Here is a 27681-nt window from a genome sequence, read left to right on the forward strand (position 1 = left end):
CAGAAGTTGTCGTTGTGATCCTACATGATACATTATATCTCAGTGCTGTTCACTAGCCTGGGTTTTCCCATGCTGCCTAATGCCAGGCTAGCTGTTCACACAACTTCTCATCACAAGAAGGGCCCAAATGTTTTTATTTTATTTTATTTATGCCTCTTTTTATGTATATATTTTTTGTATGTATGTGGGGTATACCCTATTCTTTCTTTTTGATTGAGGGCGGCAAGATGTAGGTTCACTTTACTCCAAATATAAACTTGTACGGATAGGTTATGAGGAAGAGGATGCATGGGGGTTGGGGAGGGTGGGTAGAGGATATTTGTGTATGTATATTGTGCTGTATATTTGTATATTTAAGTACATGGCTGCACTGTTGCGCTATGTACAATTGTTCAGAAAACTGAAATCAAATTTTGCGTTTACATCTTTCAAAAAAGAGGCATTATGGGATGGGTTGATGTGCCTCCTTGAGACCAGCATACTGCAAGAATGATGTAATCTTGGATGTAGTGGTTGGTGAGTTATTCCAAGACCCCGGGACCAAAAGCTTACATTCCATATTAGCCTAGTTGGGCTACATGCCTACTGTTTCATGTGCCCCCCGGTGTTTCAGTGTCCCGGGGATTGCCCCCCCCCCCAAAAAAAAAACAACGACAAAACCTATATGACCACACTGTGCTGGCAGCAGTCATAATTAATGGTCCTGACTTTCCTTGTTGCAGGTAAATAATGATTTGGGATTAATAATGGTATGATGTAATATTGCACATTACACATACAAAGACATGCAACACAATATAAATGACCAACAGTGAAATTGTATCAAGCACAATTATTTATTCTGAAATATTTTCATTGAAAGAAAAAAATAGTAATTTGTAATGAAACTTGAAAGATAATTCTATTACATATAAGAAGGCACATAGAAGGCAAATTAAGCTATTTAAAACAACTTGGTATCTCTGAAATACATATCCTGTTCAAGGCTAGTGTCTAGTCTGAAAATGCAGTGTCGTAAATCTATAAATGAATACAATAAATGTGATAGTCATGACTGAAAACATGGATTCAGAGCATGGATGCACACCTCTGCCTCAGAAGCCTTTGACAGACCTTAGCATCCTCATCTCTTTCTCTGGGAGTACACACGTTGAGTTGACATTAAAATCATGTCATTCGGATGTGTTTTGAGAAAGTTCGATTTTACCGTTTTTAGTCAAAACTCGTTAGCGTGGAAGTGGAAGAAGGGCATATTATTTCGCCGCTACAAAACGCTATTTTTATACCTCTTCTACAGTTCCAAACAACATTACACTTACGTGGTAGTGAGTAGAGGGTCCCTAATGCCAAGTGTGGAGTAACACGCTCTGGAAATGCACAATTTCGTCGCCGTTTAAAAAAAAAAAAAAAAAAAAACAGTCCAGTATTTCTTTTGAAATTGAAATGAAGTTGTATGGACTGGACTATGTTTTTTTTTTTTTTTTTTAAACGGCGACGAAATTGTGAATTTCGGCAATCGACTCCTAAAGACGGCAGCAAAGATGGCAACATTTCCGGAAAGGTACTGGCTTGATGAAATTCATTCTGGACTCTCTATCTGACCACATAAAGACCTCGGGATACTTCGGTTTGGCTTTAGGGACCCTCTACTCACTACCACGTAAGTGTAATGTTGTTTGGAACTGTAGAAGAGGTATAAAAATAGCGTTTTGTAGTTTTGACTAAAAACGGTAAAATCGAACTTTCTCAAAACACATCCGAATTACATGATTTTGATGTCAACTCAACGTATGTACTCCCAATCATCCGTAAATTTATCTAAAGTGCATTTTACTCCGGATAATTCCTTTAATATTTGTGTTAATATTGAGATATTGACACGTGGCAGTTTTAACGCCCCCTATGGATGATTGTTTGTACCAAGTTTGGATAAGATTGGACCAAGGAGATTATAGGCATTAGGCAATATATATAACCATAATGGGCCACGCCTTTAAACTTGATTAATGTGTGTGTATGTTTCCAATCAAAAATCATTTTTGTCAACATGGTCTGTAGGTGATTTGTGCCAAATTACGAGAGATTCAGATGAACAGCTTTGGAGGAGATTGATTAGTTTCACTTTCAAGTTTTTTGGGGACAATTGGGTTAGATGTGATAGCTCTCAAGGAAGAATGTTTTAAAAATTCCTGAGATATGAGCAAAAATGTAATTTCAGTAAATTTGAGTTTTGTGAGATCATACACAGATTTGGGACCTACGATGAAAAATTGGTGTCTGTATGTTTCATGTTTTATGTGTTTTGCTGCTGAAAAATAATAATGAGGAAGAATCAGAAGAAAAACAATAAGGATCCAATAGCTTCACTGCTTGGACCCCTAAAAATCCAACCTTCAAAGGAAGTTCATTTATTCTGAAAAGAAATAAAACATCATGAAGAAATCAATATTTTTAACAACATCATGGCTGGATCTTTCCTTATTGTTTTCATTGTGACACCAAGAGATGATTTTTATCCCTCTTTCTACTCAATTCTTACAAGGGCTGCGATACACTAGCCTGGCTCCGCCCGTTTACGTACTTCCACTCAATTTCAGTTTGCTTCACTTTGCCAAAGAAGAGTCAAGGGTATGGTTTACGAGGCTAGCAATACACTAGGGGTGCTATACAATACTAGAAAGAATCATTCTCAGACAGAAATGTAGTGCTGAGAGTGGTCTCTTTTAGTGTATGGAAACTGTCCTAGGGTTTGGAGGAGAAGCAAGTGTGTTTGACCCTTTTATTAGTTAACAGGATTGCGTATCATAGTGGCTGAGATGCTACATGTGGGTGAAACCTTGATGAAATACCTATGCTGAAGTTGAGTTGACCAGTATTTTCATTGTACTAAGCTGATGAAATATCTATGCTGAAGTTGAGTTGACCAGTATTTCCATTGTACTAAGCTGACATGAAAGAAGTGCTTGATACATAAAAGGGCTTCACTACAGCCTGATTTTAGTTATTATAAAATTCTTGTTTTGCCAAGAAGTATGTTAAATTTGGTCTTATAAATTTGGTCTTATAAAAATTACTGTTTGTGACATTTAAACACTTAGTATTTCATTATGCCAACCAAACCTTAGGCCTACATACTGGCTACCAGCTAGTCCCAGTCAGGCCACATACAGCACCAGTAGACAACATAGAGATAATCAGAATACACTGTGGTAAACAACATATACTGTGACCACACTGCATCATATGTTCTAGCAAACTCCCTTATGGTAAAAAATGAAGTGTGTGGTCACTTCAAAATAAACATTACATTCTGAGGTCTGTTCTTTGGAGTTTGTTTGTTAAAAAAGCCAGCTGATCACCCATTAAAATTTTTTATTTGAGGCGTAGGCCTACACCCTTATGTAAGTGGTTTGTATGAGTGTGCCATCTCAACAAAAGTGGAATTAAAAAGGTATGACCTGATCAGATTTATATATATCTCTCTCTCTCTCTCTCTCTCTATATATATATATATATATATATCAATAGTTTGTTGTCCTCACTTTCAGCTGAAGGCAGGTCAATATTTCCAGGCCACAGCTACTTTGCTGAGAAATTTAAACATGTGCCAAATGCTAAATACAATGGCAGTGGTCATCATGCCTCCATGTCTACGTCCTCACTGACAGTAGTGTTCCGGTGATACCTGAAACGCAGGTGAGCCGCATTCAAGTAAGGAGTCTGGTGCAGCTACGGACTGGGATCATGCTTTTCTCCAGTCTGCTAACTGGTCTTACAGCATCATGGGATGTTTAATTTCTCAGCCCAACTAGGCACTGTGTCTGGTATTCTTCCCCACAACAGAGGAAGTGTTTGGTTCCTGGTAGTGATGCGTGCCATTCTAAAAATGCAAAGTAGTATATTCAGTACAATATGATTCTCCCATTCTCCATACGTCATTCACTGTCCACACCTTTGCACTCAACAATGCACTCAACAATGATGTACTGATTGTACTGTAGCGCATGTGCACCATACATAGTGTGTTCTGAATGCCATAGAGATATCTGAATGCATGAGGCTGCAGAAGGATCTGCTTGTTAAGCAGCGTCTGTAGTTGTTGGTTGCGAGCACAGTGCTCTCAGTGTCAGAAGGACATGTCCCTGGTGCGGTACATCTGGAGAGAGGTGGCCTCCACTTCCTGCTTGGGGCTCTGGTTGTGTCCGGTCGGGCTGTAGCCGGCCGAGCGGCCCGTGGGGTTGAAGACCAGCGAGCGACCGGTCGGGGTGAAGCCGCTGGAACGGGGCTTGGCGGGCCGGTGCAGGTAGCGTCGTGATGTCACCAGGTCGCCATAGCCCTGCGCGTGCGAGAAGGCGTAGCCGGAGCGGCGGGTGCTGGTGCGCCGTATGCGGGTGCGCCTCCGTGGAGGCGGTGGAGCTGCTTTGGCCTGTAGGACTTTCAGCCGCACCTGAGAACCATACAATAACATTTCCAAAGCATCAGCACTTATACGGAAAATGTGATGGATATTCAGGTTCATAACCCACTACTTTCACATTCAAACCCAGTACTTTGTGTCAGTCCACAATTCTTGCCACAGTAAGTAATAGCAATAAAAATGTTTTATGACTATATGAAACACCTTTGTTAGAACTGATATTTTATGGACTTACTGGTATTTTAGGTAAAAAAACGATTGCACTCAACATAACCCAGTCAAGTCATCTTGTTGCTTTGACAGGGTGAAGCGATATAATATGTAGAGTTCAGAATATGTAGTAATCTTGACACTACACATTGACATAACTAGTGAAAGCAACAAGATTTGTTTACAGTGAATGCCTGGTGTGTGTGCTGGGCCTCAGAGTGTCCTACCCGGTCATTGATGGTGGGCTGTAGCTGGATGAGCAGGAACCGATAGGTCAGCACAGGCAGAACACACAGGATAGACGTCAGCAGGATAGTCAGCCACACGTTCAGCTGCTGTAACGAGTTCCTAGCAGAACCTGAAAATTAGGACACACACACACACACACACGCACACACACACACATGGATGTGGTTGAAATAAACAGAGTGGATGCTAATCTAATAATGGCTGTGGGTACATTTCAAAACTAGGAGACATACATCCGAGATAATAAATCCGAATATCAGGGTAGAGATACAGGATATAATCATGTGACATAACTAACCCTGTTCAGATGTAATAAATGTCATTTTATAGTTTGCGAGACCAACTCAAACTCACCAATAAAAGGGAAGGACGCTGTGAAGACGAGGTACATGCCATTGCTGTACATGGTAAAGGTGACCACAAAGTACATGGTTAAACTGCCCCAGACAAACACATGGTTCACCACTGTCCAGTAAGACATGTCCAATCCCAGCTGGTAAAGGCAGGCAGCGAGTGTCAGACAGTGAAGTGGGACACCAGGAGGACAAGCAAAATGAAAACCAATTACAGAAGCATTAACATGAGTTCGACAAAGCTTTTGTAATCTGTTTTAATTTATACGGACAGTGACATTTCTCTATGTTCATTTATTGTGTTTATTTTGGTCTGTTAATGAGCACACACACACACACACACACACATGTAAATAAACACACAAACACCCATAAATAAACACACCTAAACACACCTGTATGCACACTGCTATGAGCAGACACGTCTGCGCCAGCACAGCAAAGGACTGGTAGTCAGCCACGTCCCTCCCGTCATCCCTGACGGTGTCGTACATGGCACCGTAGGGGATGAAGAAGAGCACTAGTGAGCAGTAGCAGCTGTGCAGCACGCACTTGGCGAAGGCCGTCTTGCTGAAGTACAGGTTCAACTGGCCCGGCACATACAGCTGGGGGTACTCAAAGCTCCAGCTGTCACTCACGTCCTGCTCACAAAGAGGAGTCAAGGCAGGGGGTGTGGTCAGATGGTTTCATTTTACGTGACATCTTCAACTACCTCTGTACTTGCTTCTTTTTGCTCGGATTGTAGTGCTTTCTACAGTTTTTTTTCTAAAGATATTGAACCACTGATGCGTTATACACCGCGTTATGTCACTTCCATGCCAATATTTCCTCTTACCTGGTCAAACAGACTCATACCCAAGACTGGCAGGGCAGTGTACACCAGGTTAAAGAGAGTGATGAACCATTCATTATAGACTGTCTGTAAATAGAGAACATCAGGCAAATAATCAGTAACTCAATTTCAATGAACCGCTCGTTCATTCTCCCCGCAAGGAGAAAACTGCTTACATTTTGTATTTAGATAGATAGATAGATAGATAGATACTTTATTGATCCCCAAGGGCAAATTCAAGGAAATTCAAAAATTTAAAAATTAACAAAGCTAACAGTACACTGTCTAACTTCACATGGTGTTTGAGGCGTCTCACCTGGGCAGAGAACCCGCAGAAGAAGGCGTACCAGAAGTGGACGAGGGTGAAGGTGAAGTTCTTGTAGAAGAAGTAGCGCAGGAACTTGCACATGCGCAGGTAGGACCAGCGGCCGTGGACCAGCAGGAGGCGCTGCAGGAAGCGGAATTGGGCGAAGGAGTAGTCTGACGCCAGCACCGCCTGCATGCCCTCCTGACCACTGATGCCCACGCCAATGTGGGCAGCTTCAACAAGACATAGGAGGGAAAAGAACTTAAAGGAGCTGTGTGGAATTTTTTTTATGTAAAACATTCAAAATTGGGGCAGGCGTGGCCTACTGGTTAGCGCTTCGGACTTGTAACCGGAGGGTTGCCGGTTCGAACCCCGACCAGTAGGCATGGCTGAAGTGCCCTTGAGCAAGGCACCTAACCCCTCACTGCTCCCCGAGTGCCGCTGTTGTTGCAGGCAGCTCACTGCGCCGGGATTAGTGTGTGCTTCACTTCACTGTGTGCTGAGTTGTTTCACTAATTCACGGATTGGGATAAATACAGAGACCAAATTTCCCTCACAGGATCAAAAGAGTATATATACTTATACTATACTTATACAAAAATGCCCTATACTGTATATAACAACAGGATGTGAAGAGGCCAGGCCGGCTCTCTTGTATTACTATTTTGTCCCATGTGTGACACTGTATCAAATACCAATATGGAAGAGTGCCGTCACAACCCTAATGGAGTGTTCCAGGTGACTCACAACTACAGAGAGCACTTTTTAATGCAAGATTGTGAATATAAATGTCTGTGTCATTACAGCACACAAAAATAGGCAAACAGCAGAAGAGAAGTGAGAAATGGGTAAAGGCTAGATGAGGACGTAAGAATAAATAAATGTAGACCTAGTGTATCAAATTCTTTTTTCCTTTTTAAATTCGATCTGTGAAAATGTAAGTAATTACAAATGACAAACCCAGGAGCATATATTTCAGCTTGCTCTCATCAGTGCTGCTATCAGTCACCGTTTATAGTTTTCAGATTCTCAATTGCTGAAGGACACACACACACACACACACACACACAGACACACACACACACACACACACACACACACACACACACACACACACACACACACACACACAGGCCTGCAGATGTAGATCACACATGTCCCTTACCCTTAATCATACTGACGTCGTTGGCCCCATCTCCAATAGCCAAGGTCACTGCCCTTTTGTATCTCTTGACCAGCTCCACCACCTGAGCCTTCTGCAGGGGGGTGACTCGACAGCAGATGATGGTCTTGCACATGCATGCGGTTCGCAGGAACTCCACCTCCATGCTGGGCTCAAGGGCATACGCCTGCAGGTGATACGAAATGTCAACACTCCCAATACAACAGAGCATTTTAGAAGATCTACTACCTGATACTGTTTTTTTATTTTTCAAGCAGCAAGGTCCCTGTTAGTTGAGACCCACATTCTCTATTGCAATAACACTCTGGGGTAGATACAGACAGTGATATGCAGTAAGCAGTTTATTATTTTATAAGCAGGGATTATTTTCCCAGACTGAGAAATATTTTTCTGATGAAGGGCTCGGCATTCACCATGACACTCATTCACACAGAGCACCTCACCTTACCTTATGCACTGAGAACCACAGGCTCAGTCCCTGCATCAGTCATTGCAAGTGCACCTGATTGATTATTCACTCACTATGTGGATACTGTTTTTTAGAATTGATTTTGATTAAGTTTTATTTAGTATAATTTGTATTTTGTATATTTAGTATATTCTTTATCTTCTACAGTCCTTATTGTTTAGTTGTGTTTTTCATATTATATAAAATATACTTTTAATTACTTTTTCTGCTGTCATTGAATGTGTGTGTGTGTTGTCTGTATGCTACTGTGACCTTGAATTTCCCCTAGGGATCAATAAAGTATATCTATCTATCTATCTATCTATCTATCTATCTATCTATCGGCAGTGTCATAACTTCTGTGGATTATGGCCGCTCTACTTGCCCCATGTGTCCCACCTTTGGGCAAGTCCACAGACACGGACCACGGAGACCACAGAGAAGGAGATGAACTGGGGACCCACAGAAGAGTTAGCGCACTTATGGAATTGAATTGTCTCTCACCAGACTATGCCCATTGATGACAAGCCCATATTCTCCACTGACGGTTTCGTCGGCGACGATCTTAGGTGTGTTTCCCAGAATTGTTTTTGAGACAAACGTATCTTCTGCACCGGGCTTCATGGTGGTTCTTGCTTTCCTGTTGTGAATAAACATTTATAAATTCAATGCAGCATTGAAAACAGACACACAACAACCTACTGTAAGTGAGTGTTTACTAAGGGAAAACCTTCCCTGAATCTGAATCGGGCATTCAGTTTGATCTGGTGAAACCTGCTGCGATATGCCCCATGGGGAGGATCACTTGTGAAGTGTAAACCTTGAAATCTACAGGAGGGGTTCTTGATATTAGATGACGAATTCACAGATAAACAAGTTCAGACGGAGACTGCCTCCCTAGCATTTACTCAAACATTTATTATATTTAAGTAATCTTATTTCTCCTCTTCCCCCAAAAAAACAACCAAGCAAGGCATTCTGGGAAAGCCAGTCAAAGCAAGACTAACAATGAAACAACCCATTGTCAATTCTTACAGTTCTAATACACAGAGCCAACACTGCTTGAACTATCCCTTGAGCTCAGACAGGTAGTGCTTTCATCGTACTTTTTCACGTAATTGAAGCAGACGTGAGCGAAAGCCAAAAACGAAAAAAGTGCTGAGTCAGCTTTTGTGTTAAGTCTTCTTCTCACCGACCTGAGCTCCTCTCGCACGGCCTCTGGAGAGTGCGCTGCCACGATAAAGACCTCATTCATCTCCTCCCGCAGCATGTTACACGAGTAACCAATGTTCTCCGCCGTCTCTGGAAGATGGAGAGGGAGAGAGAGAGAGAAAGGGGGGGGATAGGAGAGGCAGAGAGAGAGAGAGAGAGAGAGAGAGAAATAGCCAAAAAGAAAGAGAGAGAAATGAGAATGAGAAAGAAATGATAAAATAAGGAAGACGGAGACAGAATGTGTGTGAGAAGGGAGAAAGACAGATGGAGAGAGAGAGAGAGAAAAAGAAAGGGAGAGAGAGAAAGGTCATGTTACCCATAAAGGGACAATAATTGAGTTTTCATTGGATTTGTTTACACAGAAAATTCAACCATAATGAATGTTTGGTCATAAAAATAAGCGACCAATTTCTCATACTAGCATAGCAGCACATTTGACATATCAAAGAGTTCCACACAGTGCCACAGTTATAATGAATTTACAAGCAAATCTAATTTCAACTTTAACTTTAGCGTTTTGTTCATGTGTTTAGTAATTGCCTGCTTTTTGGACTATCTTTTTCACAAACCATGGGTCAAGAACATTCCTGTGTTCCTTGAGACTTTCTTGAAAACCAATTACTTCATTTCAGCTCACATGTATCAAATAACTAGATTTTCCAATCTAAGGGCCACGGAGTTGAGCTCTTATTGTTAAGCGTAATTGAATTGAGGGTTTCAATTAAGAATATACAGAGATTTCTCAGTTCTATTTACAGAATGCTCAGAGTCTGCCAGCGTTACCTTGTTTGTCGCCAGTCAGGACCCAGATCTTAATGTCTGCTTTTGCCAGCTGTTCTATTGTGTGGGCCACTCCATCCTGCAGCTTATCCTCAATGGCCGTTGCCCCTAAAAGCTACACAAGGACACCCGCACACACGCACGCACACACACACACACACACACACACACACACACACACACACACACACACACACACACACACGCACACACACACACATTTGTGTCTCAGTTGTGACATAACAACACTAGTGAAGCTCAGAGGTAGGTGCAAAACAAATGAAATAGAGTCCAACAGAGTCAATGAGCAGCACCACTCTGTCCAAAAGAGCTCTCACTTACCATCAGGTCTTTCTCTATCTCCTCAGACAGCTTGTCCAGTTTCTCCTCACGGTCCTCCAGTGCAGTGCTTGCCTCATGATGGCGCTGTTTCCATTCTTTAAAATAAGCCTCATCCAAGTCCTTGTATGCCAAAGCTAGAGTTCTCAACCCATCCCCTGCGAACTCCTAAAGAACAGAAAATGGAAAAAAAGTAATTTTATCATAGGGAATAGACCTAGAATAAATCTATAGATCTATTATAGAATAGATAGGGACAAGATGGAATCCTACAAACACATTTAACTTTATTAAGGACCGATGCACGCACGCACGCACGCACTGAAGGCCCATAAGTTAGACTCCACTGTCTCCCCCTGTTGGCCACTCACGTTCAGGTGCTCTGTGGTGACGTCCATTAGCTTGCTGCAGGACTGATGGAGCCTCTCATAGATGATGGTGTCAGCACCCTTACAGTAGAGACACAGCTTCCCCTCAGGACTTCTCACTGGTCAGATAAACACAATCAGCATGAGTAATCGATCAATTGACTGATTGGTTGATTGGTTGATTGACTAATTGCCTCCTTTCTTACTTGCTTGACATAAAGCAAGGCAAAAGCAAACCTATGGTGATACAATGCATACCACTGTTGTCCTTGATGTACTCCACATATATAATCATGCACATTGTAATGTACATTTTATGTAAAATAAAAACCTGATCCAGTATGCTAAGATGCCCAAACACTAACCAATGACAGACATTCGTTTGCGCACATTGTTGAAGTCCAGAATGGCCAGCAGCTCGTAGACCCTCTGTGTGCCCATTTCTACGATGGTCACAGACTCCGGTGTTCGAGAACGGAACACAAAGCCAAAGTTTCGGGCAGCAGTGACGAGAGCGCCCTCATCTGGTGACTGAGCCTGATAGTGCAGATCTCCTAAGGAGGGGCATGGACATGATAAACACATGAAAGCTAAGGACTTGTGAGCCAAACCACTTACTCATTAAACAACAGGTCTGGGAACAGTTTACATGCACACAACACACACACACACACATGCACGCTCACATACACACACACACACACACACACACACACGCACACACATGTATATATTGTACACACCCTCATTCTTCTCCTCGGCCATGACGGTGTGGCATAGAGCGAGCAGGCGGAAGAAGGCGTGGACTTCAGTGTTCTCCAGCTTCACCGCCTCCACCAGGCTGTGGTCATAGAACTGGAACTTTGGGTCAGCCAGCGGGTTAAACGAGAAGTCCACCGACTCCATATCCTGTAATAGGGCAGCCAGGGGAAGTAAGTACCGAAGGCTACGTACTACAAACAGTGTGTGTTGTATCTTTTCCAGCAGCCTTACCTCAGTGATTTCCAGTCTCTGTCCAGAGTAGTCTATAACATCACCTGGAACATGTGATAAAGAAAACTTTGTACTTCATCATATAATAAAAAAAGTTAACAGAAGCTGTATGTTTTTGTGGGTATGTTACTGTTCATTTTGGTGTGTGTGTGTGTGTGTGTGTGTGTGTGTGTGTGGTGTGTGTGTGTGAAAGAGAGAGAGAGCTTGTGTGTGTGTGTGTGAGAGAGAGTTCTATGTGTGAATGAGACAGCGTCTGTGTCGTCTCACCATAAGATTTGGCGTTGATGGAGCACTTGTTGAAGGTCATGATGTTCTGGGTGAGGGTGCCGGTCTTGTCGGAGAAGATGTATTTGATCTGGCCCAGCTCCTCGTTCAGAGTGGTGGTGCGCGCCTCTGCCGGAGTGTCGCTGCGCTCGTAGTACATCTTACGGTCCCACTCGATGAAGAAGCTGTTGCCCAGGCGAATGATCTCAACACTAACGTACACCACACACACACACACACACACCACACACACACACACACACACACACACACACACACACACACACACACACACACACACACACACACACACACACACACACACACACATAATACACACACACACACACACATTTTTTTGTTAGACAACCTAGATTGTGTTATCTCACCATGATGGCGCGTAAAAGTGAGTAGCATGTTTTAGTTTGCTTTGGTTTATTCAGTTGTATTGTGATCATCTAGGCTACTTTCACAGCAATTTGATAACTCGTGTCAATAATTTGGGGATGTTATAAGCATCACAAATAATTGTTTGTCAGTGAACTGGTAAAGAGGAACACCAGAATATATTCTGTGGGTTTAGGTATTCACACAACCATTGCTTAAGTGGATGCTACTGGTCTAGAGCAGCAGCACATTCCCATGCTTGTCATGTCAAACACACCTGACGTAGAGGGATATGGGCACCACCGTGTTGAGGATGATGACGTAAGACCAGAATGTGAGGAAGGATGAGAAGGCTGCGTCCACTCCCTCCTCTCTGGGCAGGAACACTGTGAACTTTGACCCCTCCTCTAGCTCCCAGATGTAGTTACCAATGGCAAGGATGGCGCACATGATGGCTAGGAAGCCAAAGATCTAAACCAGCATTTTTGGGTACATCAACAAGACTTCATTCATTTAACTGAACCTTTCATCCAAAATGTATTAGAAAGCAAGAGTATGTAAGGTGAGAGCAGCAAGGTGACAGCCTGTGAGTACTGAGTTAACTTACACAGAGCACCAGTTGGTTCATGAGCCGGTCAATACTGGTCCTCTTGAACGTGGTTTTCCCACAGTTCTGCATCAGCTTGGTCTCTTGGCCTGAAACAGACAGAAATAGCACTACTTCGAGGCAGAGCCTGGAACAGTCTGAAACAATCATGTTTGTAAACTGTATTTTTAACTACAGTGAGTGTACACAGGAAAGATATGACATTCCTTGTGCTATTGGTTGGGGACTTCCACAACCGAGCCAAATTAATACCATACAACATAACGCAGGATACAGCAAACAATGCACATCTGGCTCCAGACAGCCATGGCACTGTTTGCAGCAGGGTGCAGGATACCATCACAACAGATCCATTTCATAGTTTACTGCTATTTGCCAGTAAGCATGCAAAGGGTACTGTATTCAACTTCATTCTTTGGAAGGTGTCCATTCCATGTGTAAGTCACTTTGGATAAAAGAATCAGCTAAATGAGTAAATGTTATGTAGGTGATGGCACCGAAGCTAAATGAATAAATGTTATGTACAGTAGGTGATGGCACCAAAGCTCTAAGGTGCTGAAGCTGTAAACTGACTCTAACAATCTTGTTTAATGTGGTGTGTCTTGCAGAAATTATCAGATTGCAGGTCACACTTTGAATTCCAGGCGAGTCATTTTAGAGCAACCACCCATGAAATGAGTTTTGCACGGCTCAACACCACCTCTGTATTTGCATGCTTAACTGCTTACACTGTTTTGGACATATTGACCCCATAGATTGCACTTACCATTGGGGGCATGTCACTGCACATGTATTTGAATAAAAATGCACAAGATGAGTCAGAAGACTTTGAGAGCTTTCTTTGTTTAATCACTTTCTGTTTTTACTTTGCTCGGTTGAAAGAGAAAAAAACAAAAAAGTTGTTTTTTGTTGTCACAGATGTTGTCACAGCTACAATATGTTTGGCTTACAACAAAATACAGCCTTTGTGCAACATATTACAGGCCTCGGTGAACAGCCGGATTTCAGTGTGTAGCACCACTTCCCACCAGCAGAGGGCGAAAGCTATTGACCAAAGGGAGAATAAAAACAACAGTAAGTATGGGGCTGACCTCCGAAGATGACCAGGCCAAAGCACCACTCAGTGTTCCTGAGAGTGCATCCCCTCAGCAGGACCTTCTCGTTGTCCAGAGGATACTTCTGCCCTGCAAAGCTCAGAGTCCCCGTGAAGCGGTCCAGTCGGTTGTTGGGAGGCTCACAGCGCACTTCACCTGAACAGGGTGACACGCAGGGGCGTTATGCAAACTAACATTTGGATCGGCATAATCAGAGGGGGACAAATTTAAGACTCAGTTGTCTTGAATTTGTCATATTCGAATACTTCAATGGATTACTTTAAAAGTGAATTAAAGTCTGGGTGGGCGGCACACTGAACACATGGTTACCCAATCCAACCATGATACCATGCTTGCTCAATCCTCAACAGTCCCTGCTAGGTCATGCAATACAATCTTATCACTTCCTTGAATATCTGTCCCCGTTCCCGTTTTCATGAGGTTTTCATCCACTAATCACCATTGAAGGCAGCCAGGGCCGTCACGCTGTCTCCCATGTCCCCTGTGACTGTGAGAGCTTGCTTCACCTTAAGATTAGTCTCGCTAGGAAAACACACGTGGAATGGTTATTACACTCAACACAGTCATCCACAAATACCACAATGCACATAAATACAGACATATAAACACCCAGACATACAGACAGACACACACACACAGACACACACACACACACACACACACACACACACACACACACACACAGGCACACTTAATATTTTTAAATATGAATATGCAGTTCATACACTTTGTTGTCAATTTGCATTATACTGGGATATGACACAGATGTGCAAATACATTATGTTGATGACAGCAACAACGTTTTGACAAATTCAGTCACAGACCACATACTGATCTACCCCAAATAACAACCATTTACCAAGAAGCATGTACCCAATGCGTCAACATGTGACGAAAGGGTCATGTTCCTGCATTGAACAAGAGTACTAGTGGTTTTGGGTGCACATCAGCAGAGAGAGATGACATTCTGCCTATTATAAATCAATGCATCCTCAAAATGAGTTTGAAGCCGTTACTAGCCGGTTGAAGCCGTTTTAAGGCACAAATAACCCTGCACTGTGGTGCTTAAATAACAGCCGCATATATTGGGTGGCTGACTGACACACACACAAACACAAATACACACACACACACACACCCATCTAGTTCTGCAGTCTCTATGTAGACCAGGTTGAGAGGCTCACTACTTGACAGAAGGAGCAGGTCTGCCTGTAAATTTCACAGAGAGAAACAAACATGTTAAAAACATTAGGAACCAGAGTCAGGACCTCACACATGACCATATATGGAGTCAAAAAGGAGGGCCAACACTATGATTTGAGATCACTGCTTAAAACAGGAAATGATGCAGAGATTAATCAGATCATGCATCCTGTCAGAGGAACTCTTAGTATATCTTACCGTCACAAACTGGTTGTTTTCTAGTTTGATAATGTCTCCCACTTGCACATCCAACCATTTTTCACTACGGAGTCTTTGGAGAGAAGGAAAGAGAAGGATGATTAGGGAAGATAACAGTTAGATGACAGATAATTAAACAGTTCACTGGACATGACACAGATGTGTAAATAACAATGTGTTGACAAACTCAGCCACAAACCACACACTGAAATACTACAAACAACAGCCTAAAAACACATTGTTGCAAGCTATATTTAAACTATGAAGGATTGGGGGGAAAGCCATTACACAGGCCACAGGAGAGCATAGTGCAAACTTACTCTCCATTGATGAGAACTTGGACTTTACGGTTGTTCACTTTCTTGTCACTTCTGTGGCGATTCTGAGGAAGATCAGATACAGTTTTTAACCACACAGGCACAAAACAACACCACACTCACACACTCTGCAAGCACTTCAAGAAATAACAGTTGTTTTCTCCAAAAACGTCAAAGGTATTCTCAATGAAAACACAGCCGCACTCCCATGCAATGCTGGCAGACATGTTTCCACAAACATGTGCCAGAGAAGGTGAAAACCCCTACACAGTGTGTGTTTGGAACTGGTTCATTTCCAGGACCGTGAGACCACACCCCAGGCCCAGACGCAGGCACAATAAGACCCTTGTGCTTGTGTGCTGCTGCGCAGGGAAGACTGCTTCTGTCTCAGGGAACAACCCTCTACCTCTCCCTAATCTTTCCATGATGCTCACAGCACTGACCTTTCCCAAATGCACAGATGTGCCGTTTAAAAACAGATGTGTGTTGTGTCAGATGGGTGTAGATATTAGCAAAGATTTACCATTTGTCAAATTTAATGTTCCACAACCACATTAAACAGGGATTTAGCATGCATTTTAAGCTATAATGTGAAAGTAATATACATTTTCGATGTGCCATTTAAAAACAGATGTGTGTTGTGTCAGATGGGTGTAGATATTAGCAAAGATTTACCATTTGTCAAATTTAATGTTCCACAACCACATTAAACAGGGATTTAGCATTTTAAGCTATAATGTGAAAGTATAAACATAAATTTTCGATAACTATGCTATAAAAAATCACATTATTCACATTATTCTGTATTCACATTACTATTACCGCATTATATTTTTTGAGTGTGAGTTTGAGTGTGTGGCATGCTCCATTACTACCGCACTATTTTGTTTTGACTGTGTGGCAAAAGCAAAAGGAGAAAATAAACTAGCACAATGGGGTTAAAACTGTCCACAATCTGATAACCAAACTCAATTTCTGAACTAAAATAAGATTATCTAATACTAATTTAAATAGCCACAAAGACCCTGGTGACAACAAAGACTTGATGCCAAATAAAACTCTGAGAATAATAAAACAGATATCTGAGAATAGTTTGTTGTGTCTTATTACAGGCTCTCTAGTGCCCCTCTGCCACAACTCTCCCAATCCTATCTCTATGCAAACAACTAAAACAGGAGTAGATACAGAGAGAGAGAGAGAGAGAGAGAGAGAGCTGGGGGAAAAGACACAAAAGCATGAACACAGAAACAGTAGACAAGAAGAAGACATTGTTGAGAGACTAAACAGTAGCATGGGAATGACAAAAACAACTATTTCTAAACAAAAATGTCATCATCCACAGTGCCATACTGCACTTCATGGAGATGTGCTTGTGGAACGTCGTAGTTTGTCAGTCAAAAAAAAAACACTTCACCAAATGTCACCCAGATCATAACTTATCATTACTCAACTGCTAGCAGGAGGCATGGATCGTTCCCAAGCTCTCAGGCTTCTGGCTGAACACTGAGCACTCAAAAATGAGCCCGACCTACAATTCCCAATTCAACTGCACAGGTACTCACAATGTCATCTATAGCATCTTTGGCTGCTGTCACAAACAGCACTAGGATCAGGGGCACCACGGTGGTGAACCATGATAGTGACGAGATGGCAGGAATCACCTGAGGAAAACAGGCATGCATATGGGAAGCAACAGGTGAAAAAGAAGCACTGTTACCAGAGACGGTTGATAAAGTTAACTATAGAATCTTTGCTGTTATAAAACATTTCACTTCTGTTTCACATGGTGCAAAACAAGGCAGTTGAAAGAGGTCATATTTACCCTATGACATCAATACCACTGACTGTGAATTTATAAGGGACCCATAAAGCAACATCCTGAAGTAACACTCTCACTTCCTTCAAGCCTGACTCCATTTCTCTCTTCTCACATGGTGCCTAGTTACCACTGAGCTTCTTGAAATGAGTTTAGCTTTCAGAAATGTGTTTACTGCTACTCAAAAGTGAAAGATCGGGGAAGAAACCTGTAATCTCGAAGGTCTGTTGTGCTACAGGTATCATTAAACTCTCACAGCTAAACTCTCATGTGGGAACTCACACAGTAACAATGGTCATAGCACAACAATGCAGCTACGTAACACCGCCAAGGTCGGTTGGGCACCATACCAAACCCAAGGTAAGAATAGGACACAGAGAAACGGACTTAGAGGTGCAGACCGAGCCCGCCATTCTAATTCAATGTACCCTTTGTCCTGTTAAGTGAATTGTGGCTACTCTAGCTCTCTGCTCAAATAAACTGGTGGTGTTGGTACACAGTTCTGGCGCTGCACATGGGAAACAAACACAGGGGCTTGGACCGAGCCATAAACAATTCCAGCCAATCACGTAAGGGAGGGGTTTCATTTGATTCGCCGTGGAGCTCAAATGTCAACAATCTTCCACCAAAAACTGCAACTGCAAACTGAATTGGTGAGAGGATAAACTCTGATTCCCCCCATATCAAAACCCTTAATACCCTACAAATATTGTATTTGTATTGACTCTGACCATGGTATATCTGTCTCGTCCTACCCCACTAGTTCCCTGCGAGACAAAGCAAAAGCAAAAGCAAATTGAAATTCCCAGAAGATGTCTTGTTAGAGGACACATTATATAAATGAGAAAAGACTGTGTTGATGTTACCAGTAACTCACCTGTAGAACGAGTAAGAACAGAAAGTAGGCGTTGGCTATCCTTTGGAACTGCTCAAAGAGGTTGAGAGGCAGAAAGGTGATGGCGTTATACTTTGAGGTCTTGATGGCATTGGTCTGAGGTAGGGAGGAGAAATTAAATATTAATCAACGTTTAGTGTACAATATTTAATCATTGCAATAAAAAATGCATCCGTGTCTGTAAAATATATCCACTGGATATAAATATTTAACCAAATAAGTATAATATTTCAATATTTCTCTTGTTTCCCGACACAGAACAAGGAAGTTCATCAGAAACCTCAACAAGTGGAGAATAAGGAGAGTCTCTGTGTGTGTGTGTGTGTGTGTGTGTGTGTGTGTGTGTGTGTGTGTGTGTGAGAGAGAGAGAAAGAGAGAGAGAGAGGGAGAGAGAGAGAAAAAAGACAGTAGTTTAAAATATTGAGCTGTACTAAAACAGAAATAGAGAACTTAATCAATCTAATCACATTAGTGAACTAGAAGGGCACTCGGAGATGGAAGACGTCATATCTCACAAAACTAGAAAAAGTGAAATAAAATCCTGGATCTCTCGTTTGTTCTGGATCCTTTCTAATAAATAATGATTTGTCCTTTGGCCCATCTTACTACACCACTTCACCAAGTGTCATGAAAATCAGCCTAGTAGTGTTTATGTAATCGGGCCAACAGACAATTAAACCTACAAAAAACAACAAAATAAAAACCATAACCTCTTTGGCAGAGGTAAGAATATAACAGATAAAAAATGGAACTGCCTCATCTCTCCATATGTCTAAGCCTTAGTGTATAAGAAAAATGTCAAACATTTACAGCTCAGAAGTGCTTTGGCTACATATAGTACATGAGTGCATGCTATTGCTCAGAAACTCTCTTGACTGGTCTTTTTTGACTGCATAACCTTTGACTACCAGTATATAATATATACTCAATTATGTATAGTTATGAGATGACCTATGTTTTATTCTGATTCTTGCAGAAAGACATATGCAGACACATGGCCTTACAGCAAGGACACCTTCATATCACAGTGTGTGTGTGTGTGTGTGTGTGTGTGTGTGTGTGTGTGTGTGTGTGTGTGTGTGTACTGTCAGTGTGTATGTGTATGCAGGAATGCAGAGTAGTGTATGTGTATGTGTCTGGTTTACATCAAGGAAAAGACAGCCTTGCAGTGCAGAAATCACTGCGTACTTAAAGGACAGGTTGTGATCTTTTGAACGCACCGCATACTTAAAGGACAGGTTGTAATCTCTGTCGTTGGCTTTCAATCTTCTTTCCTCCTCTGAAACACATCAAAAGCTCAGTTAAAAATCATATCATATCCATGTCAACTATTACAAGGAGAAATGTAGTTTCATATGATATTTTCTAAAACATCAATAGCTAAATGAAAGTATATTAATCATTGTTTGGAATTAAGTGACTTATATTTCAGAGTTGCTTTAGGAACACATGTACCTATTGGATTGCCCAACACACCTATACTTATGTTACACTGAAAGGAAATACAGAAAATGGTGAAACACTGTCCAAATGAGGACGATAGAAACACACAGAGAGCTGAGAAGAGAGGGGAGGAGAAAGAAACACACAGAGAGCTGAGAGGAGAGGGGAGGAGAAAGAAACACACAGAGAGCTGAGAGGAGAGGGGAGGAGAAAGAAACACCTCCTCTGTCCTTACCTCTTTCTCTCTTCCTCACACAATCCAGGCCAAAGAACGACATGGCTGCACTTTGCACTCATTTACTCACTGCATCTGTAAAAGAAAAGACATCAAAGATGAGAAGTGCACCGCTGTGCTGGAAACAGACCATTATAGAAACCACTTACACAGTCATTACTAAAGCCCCATCAGTCTTCTGACATTCCCCAGGGTATTCACAGGGTACAGTAAGCATACCGAGGCTCATAACCATTCAGCAGAGGTGGAAATAATGTACGTACATCATTTTTATCACTTCAGCAGATCAATATAAGATTGGATTAATACCTATTGTGTTTCAATATTTGATTTAATTGTATTAATGGCATATAATGCATTCTGAGCCTCTATAGAAACATTTATATTCAGTTAGCCAGCTATTTTCCTTAGTTTATCTTCTATGTAACATAATTGATGTCAGAGTTTTAAATCTTTTAATGAGCCCACACGTTTCACAATACTCAAAACAATTTCACTTCCTTCATCGATCTTATCCAAAGCCTGTCAAACGCTGGTAGCACAGGGTCACCATCTTTATCAGTAAATGGGTTTAGCTTCGACCAGCAAACTAAAATGGCATAACACTCACAAAAAATTGTCAAATAGAAAAAAACAAAGCGTAAAACACGACACTAATCACATTATCAACATTCCATTATAGCTACATCAGTGGTCCATGACACTTATCACACATTACAGCTGCCACTGTCTTTTCCCACAAACAATTAACACAAAAACAAAGACCGACTGAATTAGATGTCAGTGAAGGCTGGGTGGAGGCTGGTTGAAGTGCACTGCATCTTGGAAAGTGTTAAGTCATTCGTGGGACGCCCTTAGAAAGCAGACACTTCCTAAAGGGCAAACCTTCAAGCCCAGTCTGTGTGACATCAAGCACACGACTCTAACAGCACTCCAGGGAGATTATCAGCACTGGTGAGAATGAATCAGTTTATCTAATTCCCCAATGCAGCATGAATGCACTGCAGCCTCTTGCAGTGGTAAATTGCCATTTGTAAATGTTTACAAGTCTGATGGTACCAGTAGACTCAGCATGACGTACCTAAACAGGCTTGTTTACATGCAAAAACACAGACATACTCTCTTTCTCTCTCTGTGTTTCTCTCTCTCTTTCTCATATCACTCTCTCTCTCACTCTTTCTGTCACACACACACACACACACACAGACATATTAGTTAGCTAGCTGCTGGCACACACACACACACACACACACACACACACACACACACACACACACACACACACACACACACACACACACACACACACACAAACACAGAAAGTGCAATCCATGAGGCCTGCTGAGGAGAATGTAAAAGAGAGATTGGTGATGTGATACACTGAGCTATGGGAGGTGCTATTGATAATAGCAAGGCAGGAAACAGCAGTTTTCAGCACACCCATCTGGCAGGGAATCCACAGTGACTTCACCTCTGTGTCTATTTATAACTGCGACATGTGTTGTGTGTGTGTGTGTGTGTGTGTGTGTGTTTGAGAACGTGCAGGGGGTTGGAGCAAACAGTAAAAAAAAGAAAACACACACACACACACACCTCAAACAGAGCTTCTCTTGGTCACCTCTCCAGGAGAAAAAGTCACTATCTAGCCCCCTCTCCAGTCACACTGAGGGCTTTAAGCTGTCAGCCAACAGCATGCTGGGGAATTTACGGCTGTGACCTATGTCTGAGACGGCCTTCAGAACAGCCTGTTTGTTTTAGTTGACTGAGACATAGCCACATCTGTGTGTGCCACATGAATGGAGGTCTCCCACACAAGCCACACAGTCGTGAGTCTGATGAACAGGAAAAGCTCTCAGCGTTTTTTTTAAAAGCTCTAGCTAAATCCCTCACTCCACATTTTAGATGGTACTTAATGAGCACTGTTGGAGGTGTGATGTGTGATCAGCTGAAATAAACAAGGGGTCTAACATACAGCCAGTTTACCAAAGATAAAATGAAACATATACATAGCAATATGGATTTTCATGTATGTAATGTATGTAATATGTACAGTATATATACCGGCATAACTGAGGAGTGAAGCAGTGAGTTAATGTGCAAGAATGCATGATGCAGTGATAGCTGTGGAAAGTGGGTGTCAGTGAGGACTGCTGCTGCCTCCACAACCTTGGTGTAAGCTGTCCGAGTGACAGGGCTGCGAGTCATTCACAGAGACAGTGACTCTCTGAGAAGAGATGGCAGCACAAAAAGGATTTGAAAGTGATAAAAGGGTTTGGGGGGGGAAAAAAGCAAACAAATAAAGAGGAAGAAAAGAAAGATGGAGGAAGGGTGTGGATTTGGACAGAAAGAAGAAGGTGGTGTGTGGTTGATCAGTGTTACAAGCCCAGGGAACGTCGATGTATGTCATTCGCAAAAACAGTGCACTGCGTGAGTCCACTCAGGTCTGAGTTGTGAAGCTTACTCGTGTATCTCAAGTTTTAGACCCCATTGTTGCATTACTAATGTTACTCTAGTAAGAACACTAGGTCAGCCTATAGTAAGTAAAGTATACTTGTGTTACTGCAGTAAGATGTTGTGTTATTTTTTACAGTGTACCTCCCTTTACCCTACCCCCACCCACACACAGATTCTGACCCCTTAGGGGAGAAATAGAGGAAATAAGACTAAACCCACACATACCACCATAACTACTACCATAAAAAGAACTCATTGCTTCACCAACAACAGGCTGACTCTCTAAAACTCACTTGAACACGTTTCAAAAGATTCATGTATTTACAGCCAGTCACCACTGTCTACACTTACATACCTTGGGTGAATCCTGGGAAAATAACAGCTGCTTCTCCTTCAGAGATAGTGCCTAGCTAGCAGCTACATGACTCATACATAGCTGTTGTTTTCATGGGGGAAAAGCCTGCCTTTTCTTTAAACCTCCTTCCTGACATGTTGAAACACGAGCAAGGCTCTGGAGGCTGAAGTCTTCCTGGTGTTGGCATCTAAGTGTGGGGACTCTGCGGGGAGGGGTGGTTTGAGGGGTTGAGGGCTCCAAGGAGAACTAGTCTGGCAGTAGTTCACTATGAGTGCCTCCAATGACTCGGAACATGAAGTACATCTGCAGCAATAATCAGTCTTACATCCACAGTAGTTTTTTCCCACCGTGTTTTGCATGGCTCCACTGGCATGGCCTGTTTATTTGGTGCCTGGTGTGTAGGCCTATGCTGCCCAAGGGATTATTGCGGCATTTTTAAAAACCGTAAAAAACATAAACGTTATTTTTCTAAAAGTGTTAACCTAAATGTTGTGCAATGATGGGAAATTAAGACCGATGGTGAAGTGGAGTTTGGTGTGGAAGGGGACTACATGGACGAGTGAGTCCACATTTCTGGCAAGCCCACTGGGGATTTCTGTTTTTCAGTAGTGCTGTGGGTAATGACTAGCCCTGGCAGCAAATGTCTAGATTTCTAGGCTAGGTAATGACATAAGCCAGAGACATAATGACTGGTTGATGTAGGGTGTCTGTCAGAGGCTGGCCTAAGCAGTGGTGTGTAGCCACACACACTTGAGCAACCCTGGGGGAGGTAATGACATTAGTTCTGTGAGCCAAGAGCCATGCTCTCTCTGGCCACTGTCACACAGAGGAAGACCATGCGTGTCCACATACATAAGGTGGAGGAGGATTTAATGTTTGTCATAGACGCATGTCTGCGTCATGAGGGCTGACCGGTCAAAACAGTCCGCTTTTCATAAACAGACAGTATATTGAAGCCACAAGATGAACACATGGTAATTTTTTCCCACTTAGTGTGTGATTGCTTCAACATTACAATACCACAATTAAGACCACATACAGGCTCAATTGGTATGTATGAATGAAAAAGTCCCCATTGTTTAAAACATAATGTCATTAGGACTCACATAAAGCCCAGAAGTGAGTTGCTTAGCAAAATACAACACTTACAGGGAATATTTACCTCGGACATTTTTCCCAAAGAGAAGGCTGCAGGCAAAAAATCCATAGTTCATGTACCCATAATGTTGCTTCGCTGCATATGGTTTTTAGCTGACGTGAATTTGAACTTACAAACTGGCAAAGAAAGATCAAAAGTTCATTGTTGTGGGAGCTGCCATATCATGGGTTTGTGATCCGCGAGGCTTTAAAATGCTTTTGATGCAGCCATTTGCTAAACCTTACAAATGTGATGCTATCGCCCTACAGCCAGAGTGGGGAGAAACTCTGTGAAAACGACTAAGACCATTACAGGATGATGGACTGCTGATTGGCAACAATACATGGAAGTTGTCGAGAGAGAGGGGTTGCCATTCAGAGGAAAGGAAAAACAATTACGTTGGGACCAACTGCAAAAGCACAGAAATTTAAAAACAATATTCAATATTCACGTGAAGTGGTGAAACATAAAAGAATACCTCATTTTGGAAATAATCTGGTCAGTCACAAATACTTAGGGATTTGGGACCTTCCATCGCTTGATCGCGGTGGTTCAATTTAAAAAAATGTCGAAGGGAAATGCTGTTGAACCATCAGTGAATGCATGTTGACAGCTCATTGACAAAAGTATTGTTCTCATGGCCAGAAACACTACCCCTGGACACGCAAACACATCCTTCACAGAGAGAAGATGACTTGGCTGATCAACTCAATATCGACGAGAATATGAGTTGCCTAGTCAGACAGTTAGGCTATTCTTAAATCTGACTGGTGTGGAGACGATACTGCCCATTGTTATTGTGGACATACTGTAACATCAGAGGGAGGCCATGAGCAGGATGTGGTGTTCATTAGTGCCATAGCTCTTCCTGAGAAGTCTGTTTGTAAATAACATCGAAACGACAAACAGACGAATGAAAAGACGGGAGTGAGGGGGAAGAGGAACTGGCTACCCTCTGTCTGACCACCAAGTGCAGGCCTTCAGTGGACAGAGCATGCATTCCCATGAGGAAAAGAGGAACTGAAGCACTTAACGGACCCCATGAAGAGTAGGTTGATGTTCATTATCAGCTAATAGGGATTTTAATAAAATCATGAATCTTGCCATTCTGGCTCCTCAGTCGGTCAGTAGTCTCTCTGACCTTACGGTGCGGTCTGTCAGTGTGAAGTGCAACACATCTCCACATGTCTGTATGCAGATACAGGTCTTTCAATATGTGTTCATCTGTAATCCCTCTCAATGGAGCTCACACGTTGCCAACGTGACGTTGGTCTCCATCATGGTCTTGTTCCATTCACTGACCTTAAAGAAGAACCAAAACGAGTGCCTCACTCACACGGCTGCTGCTTGCTCCGCAGTTTCATCAGACAGGGTGTGGTGGCAGTCCGTTTGAGTGTTGGGAAAGATGGCAGCCACCCAGTGCCCAGCATCTGGATTTTTTACGAGCGCTGCTTACGGGCAGCATGTCCAGTCCAGGCCCACCTCAGCCTGTCCCCCCTGTGATGGCCCACCCCTCCCAGCAGGCAGTGCGCAGAGGCAGCGGAGGACTCGGCTCCACTGACGTTAATCTGTTTAACACAAGCACATCCCTGGACTGGACCTACAGTAATGCAGGAAATTGAGGGCCAGTCGTGACAACCCTATCCGTCTATTTTTAAACTTAGCTTTTTCCGTATTCAAAGTGGGGCACGAAAGAAAAAACATCTGAAATCAGAAAAGAGATGCTCGGAAAGTACCCGCCAGGGACTGACCGTTGAATAATTAAGGTGATCTTTAGAAAGTCAGCTCCGCATATCTCCAGCCTGGATGGCAGTCCTCTCACTTTACCCATAAACCCATGTCGTTTTGATTGGCCGCTGAATTATTCATTCATAAACAATAGTTGGTTGGTAAATTATAAAACTGAATCCATCATGGTCACAACCCTGTGTACAGATGTTACATAATTTATATGTTAGTGGTGGGGTGGCAGTCAGTCATGGAGTTTGGGGTCATTTGAGAGACACCAGAACATGTGAAGGTCATCCTTCATTACAAAGGACCTTCATCACACATAAACATCTGAGCTCAAACCTTAGCTATAGAGAAGTCAAGACAAAACACTGGAAAGTAACACTTTATATGAATTCCATGCTTCTCCACAAGCTTTTACGCACAATTGCTTCATAGCAACTGAATACTCCATTAAATGTACTGTAAATGGATGCTGTTTTTCATTGCTAAAAAGTGAACGTAAGCACATTCTACACTAACAAAACATCTCTAAAATGCAGTGAAAAGAGTGAAGAATGCGAACACAGTCAGTAACTCTTGAGTTTGTCACCGTCAATAAGTCTGGTAATGTATTGGGTTGGTTCTAACTTTTCCCCAAATCTTGCTTGCATGCCCCTAGAAATATGATCCCCTTACAGCAAACCCTCCAGACCAAACTTTCACTTTTTCCACCCTGGCCTTTAAACAGCCTCCAGAAGAGAGGGGTAAGAGGTGGAGGTGGGGGTCGCGGAACACACACACACACACAGATACACACACACACACACACACAAACACACACAGAGATACACAGTATACACACACACACACACACTCAAACATGCAACACAAAAACACACACACTACTACTTTACACTACTACTCTTCCCCTTGACTTTTGTAGCCCACCCCCAAACTCCTCCCTGTCCAAACTGTCTCCCCTGCCCCTCTCCCATACTTGACCTTGGCCCCTTTCTACCATCAGATCTGAGATTGGTGATTGACACACACACACATACACATACAAACACGTACAGTAACATATACGGGCGTGCCCACATGCGCACAAGCACACACACACGCACATGCACACACACACACACACACACACACACACACACACACACACACGCAACATAAACATTCTGCCATCCACTCTGAGATTGATGATTGGCTCCTACCCTCTGGCGGCGTGTCCACTCTCCCCTGGGCAGCGCGGTGTGCCCTCTGCTGATCTACCGCCGGTCCTCTGAGGCAAATCACCAGCGCTTCCTCCTCTCCTGCTCCGTGCCCTCCTCTCTCATTCTCTCTCTCCCTCTCTCTCTCTCTCTCTCTCTCTCTCTCTCTCTCTCTTCTTCTTCTCTTCTCACACACTCTCTTCAATGTCCCTCTCTCTTTCTCTCTCCCTCTACTACTGTCCTTCTCTCATGCTGGGCTGTAGAGGTGGACTTGGCATGCACTCAAACTCACTCACTCACTCACTCATGATAAACAACGGAATGGGGCGGGACCCTACTCACACACTCTCTCTCTCTTTCTCTTTCTCTCTCTCCTCTCTTTCTTTCTCCTTTCTTTTCTGACCCACTCAACACTCTCTCACTCAAACTCTTTCTACTCTCTCTGGTGTCCCTCTTTACCCCTCAGACTCTCTGTTTCTCGCTGGACGGTGTTGGACTCTCCTCCTTTCTTCTGCTTCTACTTACTGGTCCTTTGTTCAGTCGGAGGGAGAAATTCTCTCTCTCTCGTCTCCCCCACTCTCTCCCTCGCTGCTCTAAAGTATCAATTTCCTGCTCACCAAAAAAGGAAACAAG

General features: G+C 42.7%; 1 protein-coding gene across 1 annotated transcript; it reads right to left on the bottom strand.

The window, feature by feature from the left end:
- Nucleotides 1–2362: 2362 nt before the first annotated feature.
- atp8b5a (ATPase phospholipid transporting 8B5a) lies at nucleotides 2363–27667 on the bottom strand. Its single transcript, XM_042101464.1, has 28 exons — nucleotides 27052–27667; nucleotides 20172–20246; nucleotides 19714–19772; nucleotides 18476–18589; nucleotides 17345–17443; nucleotides 15786–15847; nucleotides 15466–15538; nucleotides 15203–15273; nucleotides 14504–14586; nucleotides 14041–14199; nucleotides 12950–13038; nucleotides 12620–12813; nucleotides 11959–12167; nucleotides 11692–11735; nucleotides 11442–11607; nucleotides 11064–11252; nucleotides 10702–10817; nucleotides 10334–10498; nucleotides 9995–10106; nucleotides 9196–9301; nucleotides 8504–8639; nucleotides 7534–7717; nucleotides 6378–6601; nucleotides 6065–6148; nucleotides 5625–5870; nucleotides 5231–5369; nucleotides 4855–4985; nucleotides 2363–4447 (listed from the first exon to the last, which is right to left on the bottom strand). The coding sequence occupies exons 2-28, from the start codon at nucleotides 20212–20214 to the stop codon at nucleotides 4127–4129; spliced, it is 3618 nt and encodes a 1205-aa protein (XP_041957398.1). The 5' UTR covers nucleotides 20215–20246; nucleotides 27052–27667; the 3' UTR covers nucleotides 2363–4126.
- Between the last annotated feature and the right edge of the window lie 14 nt (nucleotides 27668–27681).

Source organism: Alosa sapidissima, chromosome 8 (genome assembly GCF_018492685.1).
Source record: "Alosa sapidissima isolate fAloSap1 chromosome 8, fAloSap1.pri, whole genome shotgun sequence".
Taxonomy (NCBI): Eukaryota; Metazoa; Chordata; class Actinopteri; order Clupeiformes; family Clupeidae; genus Alosa; species Alosa sapidissima.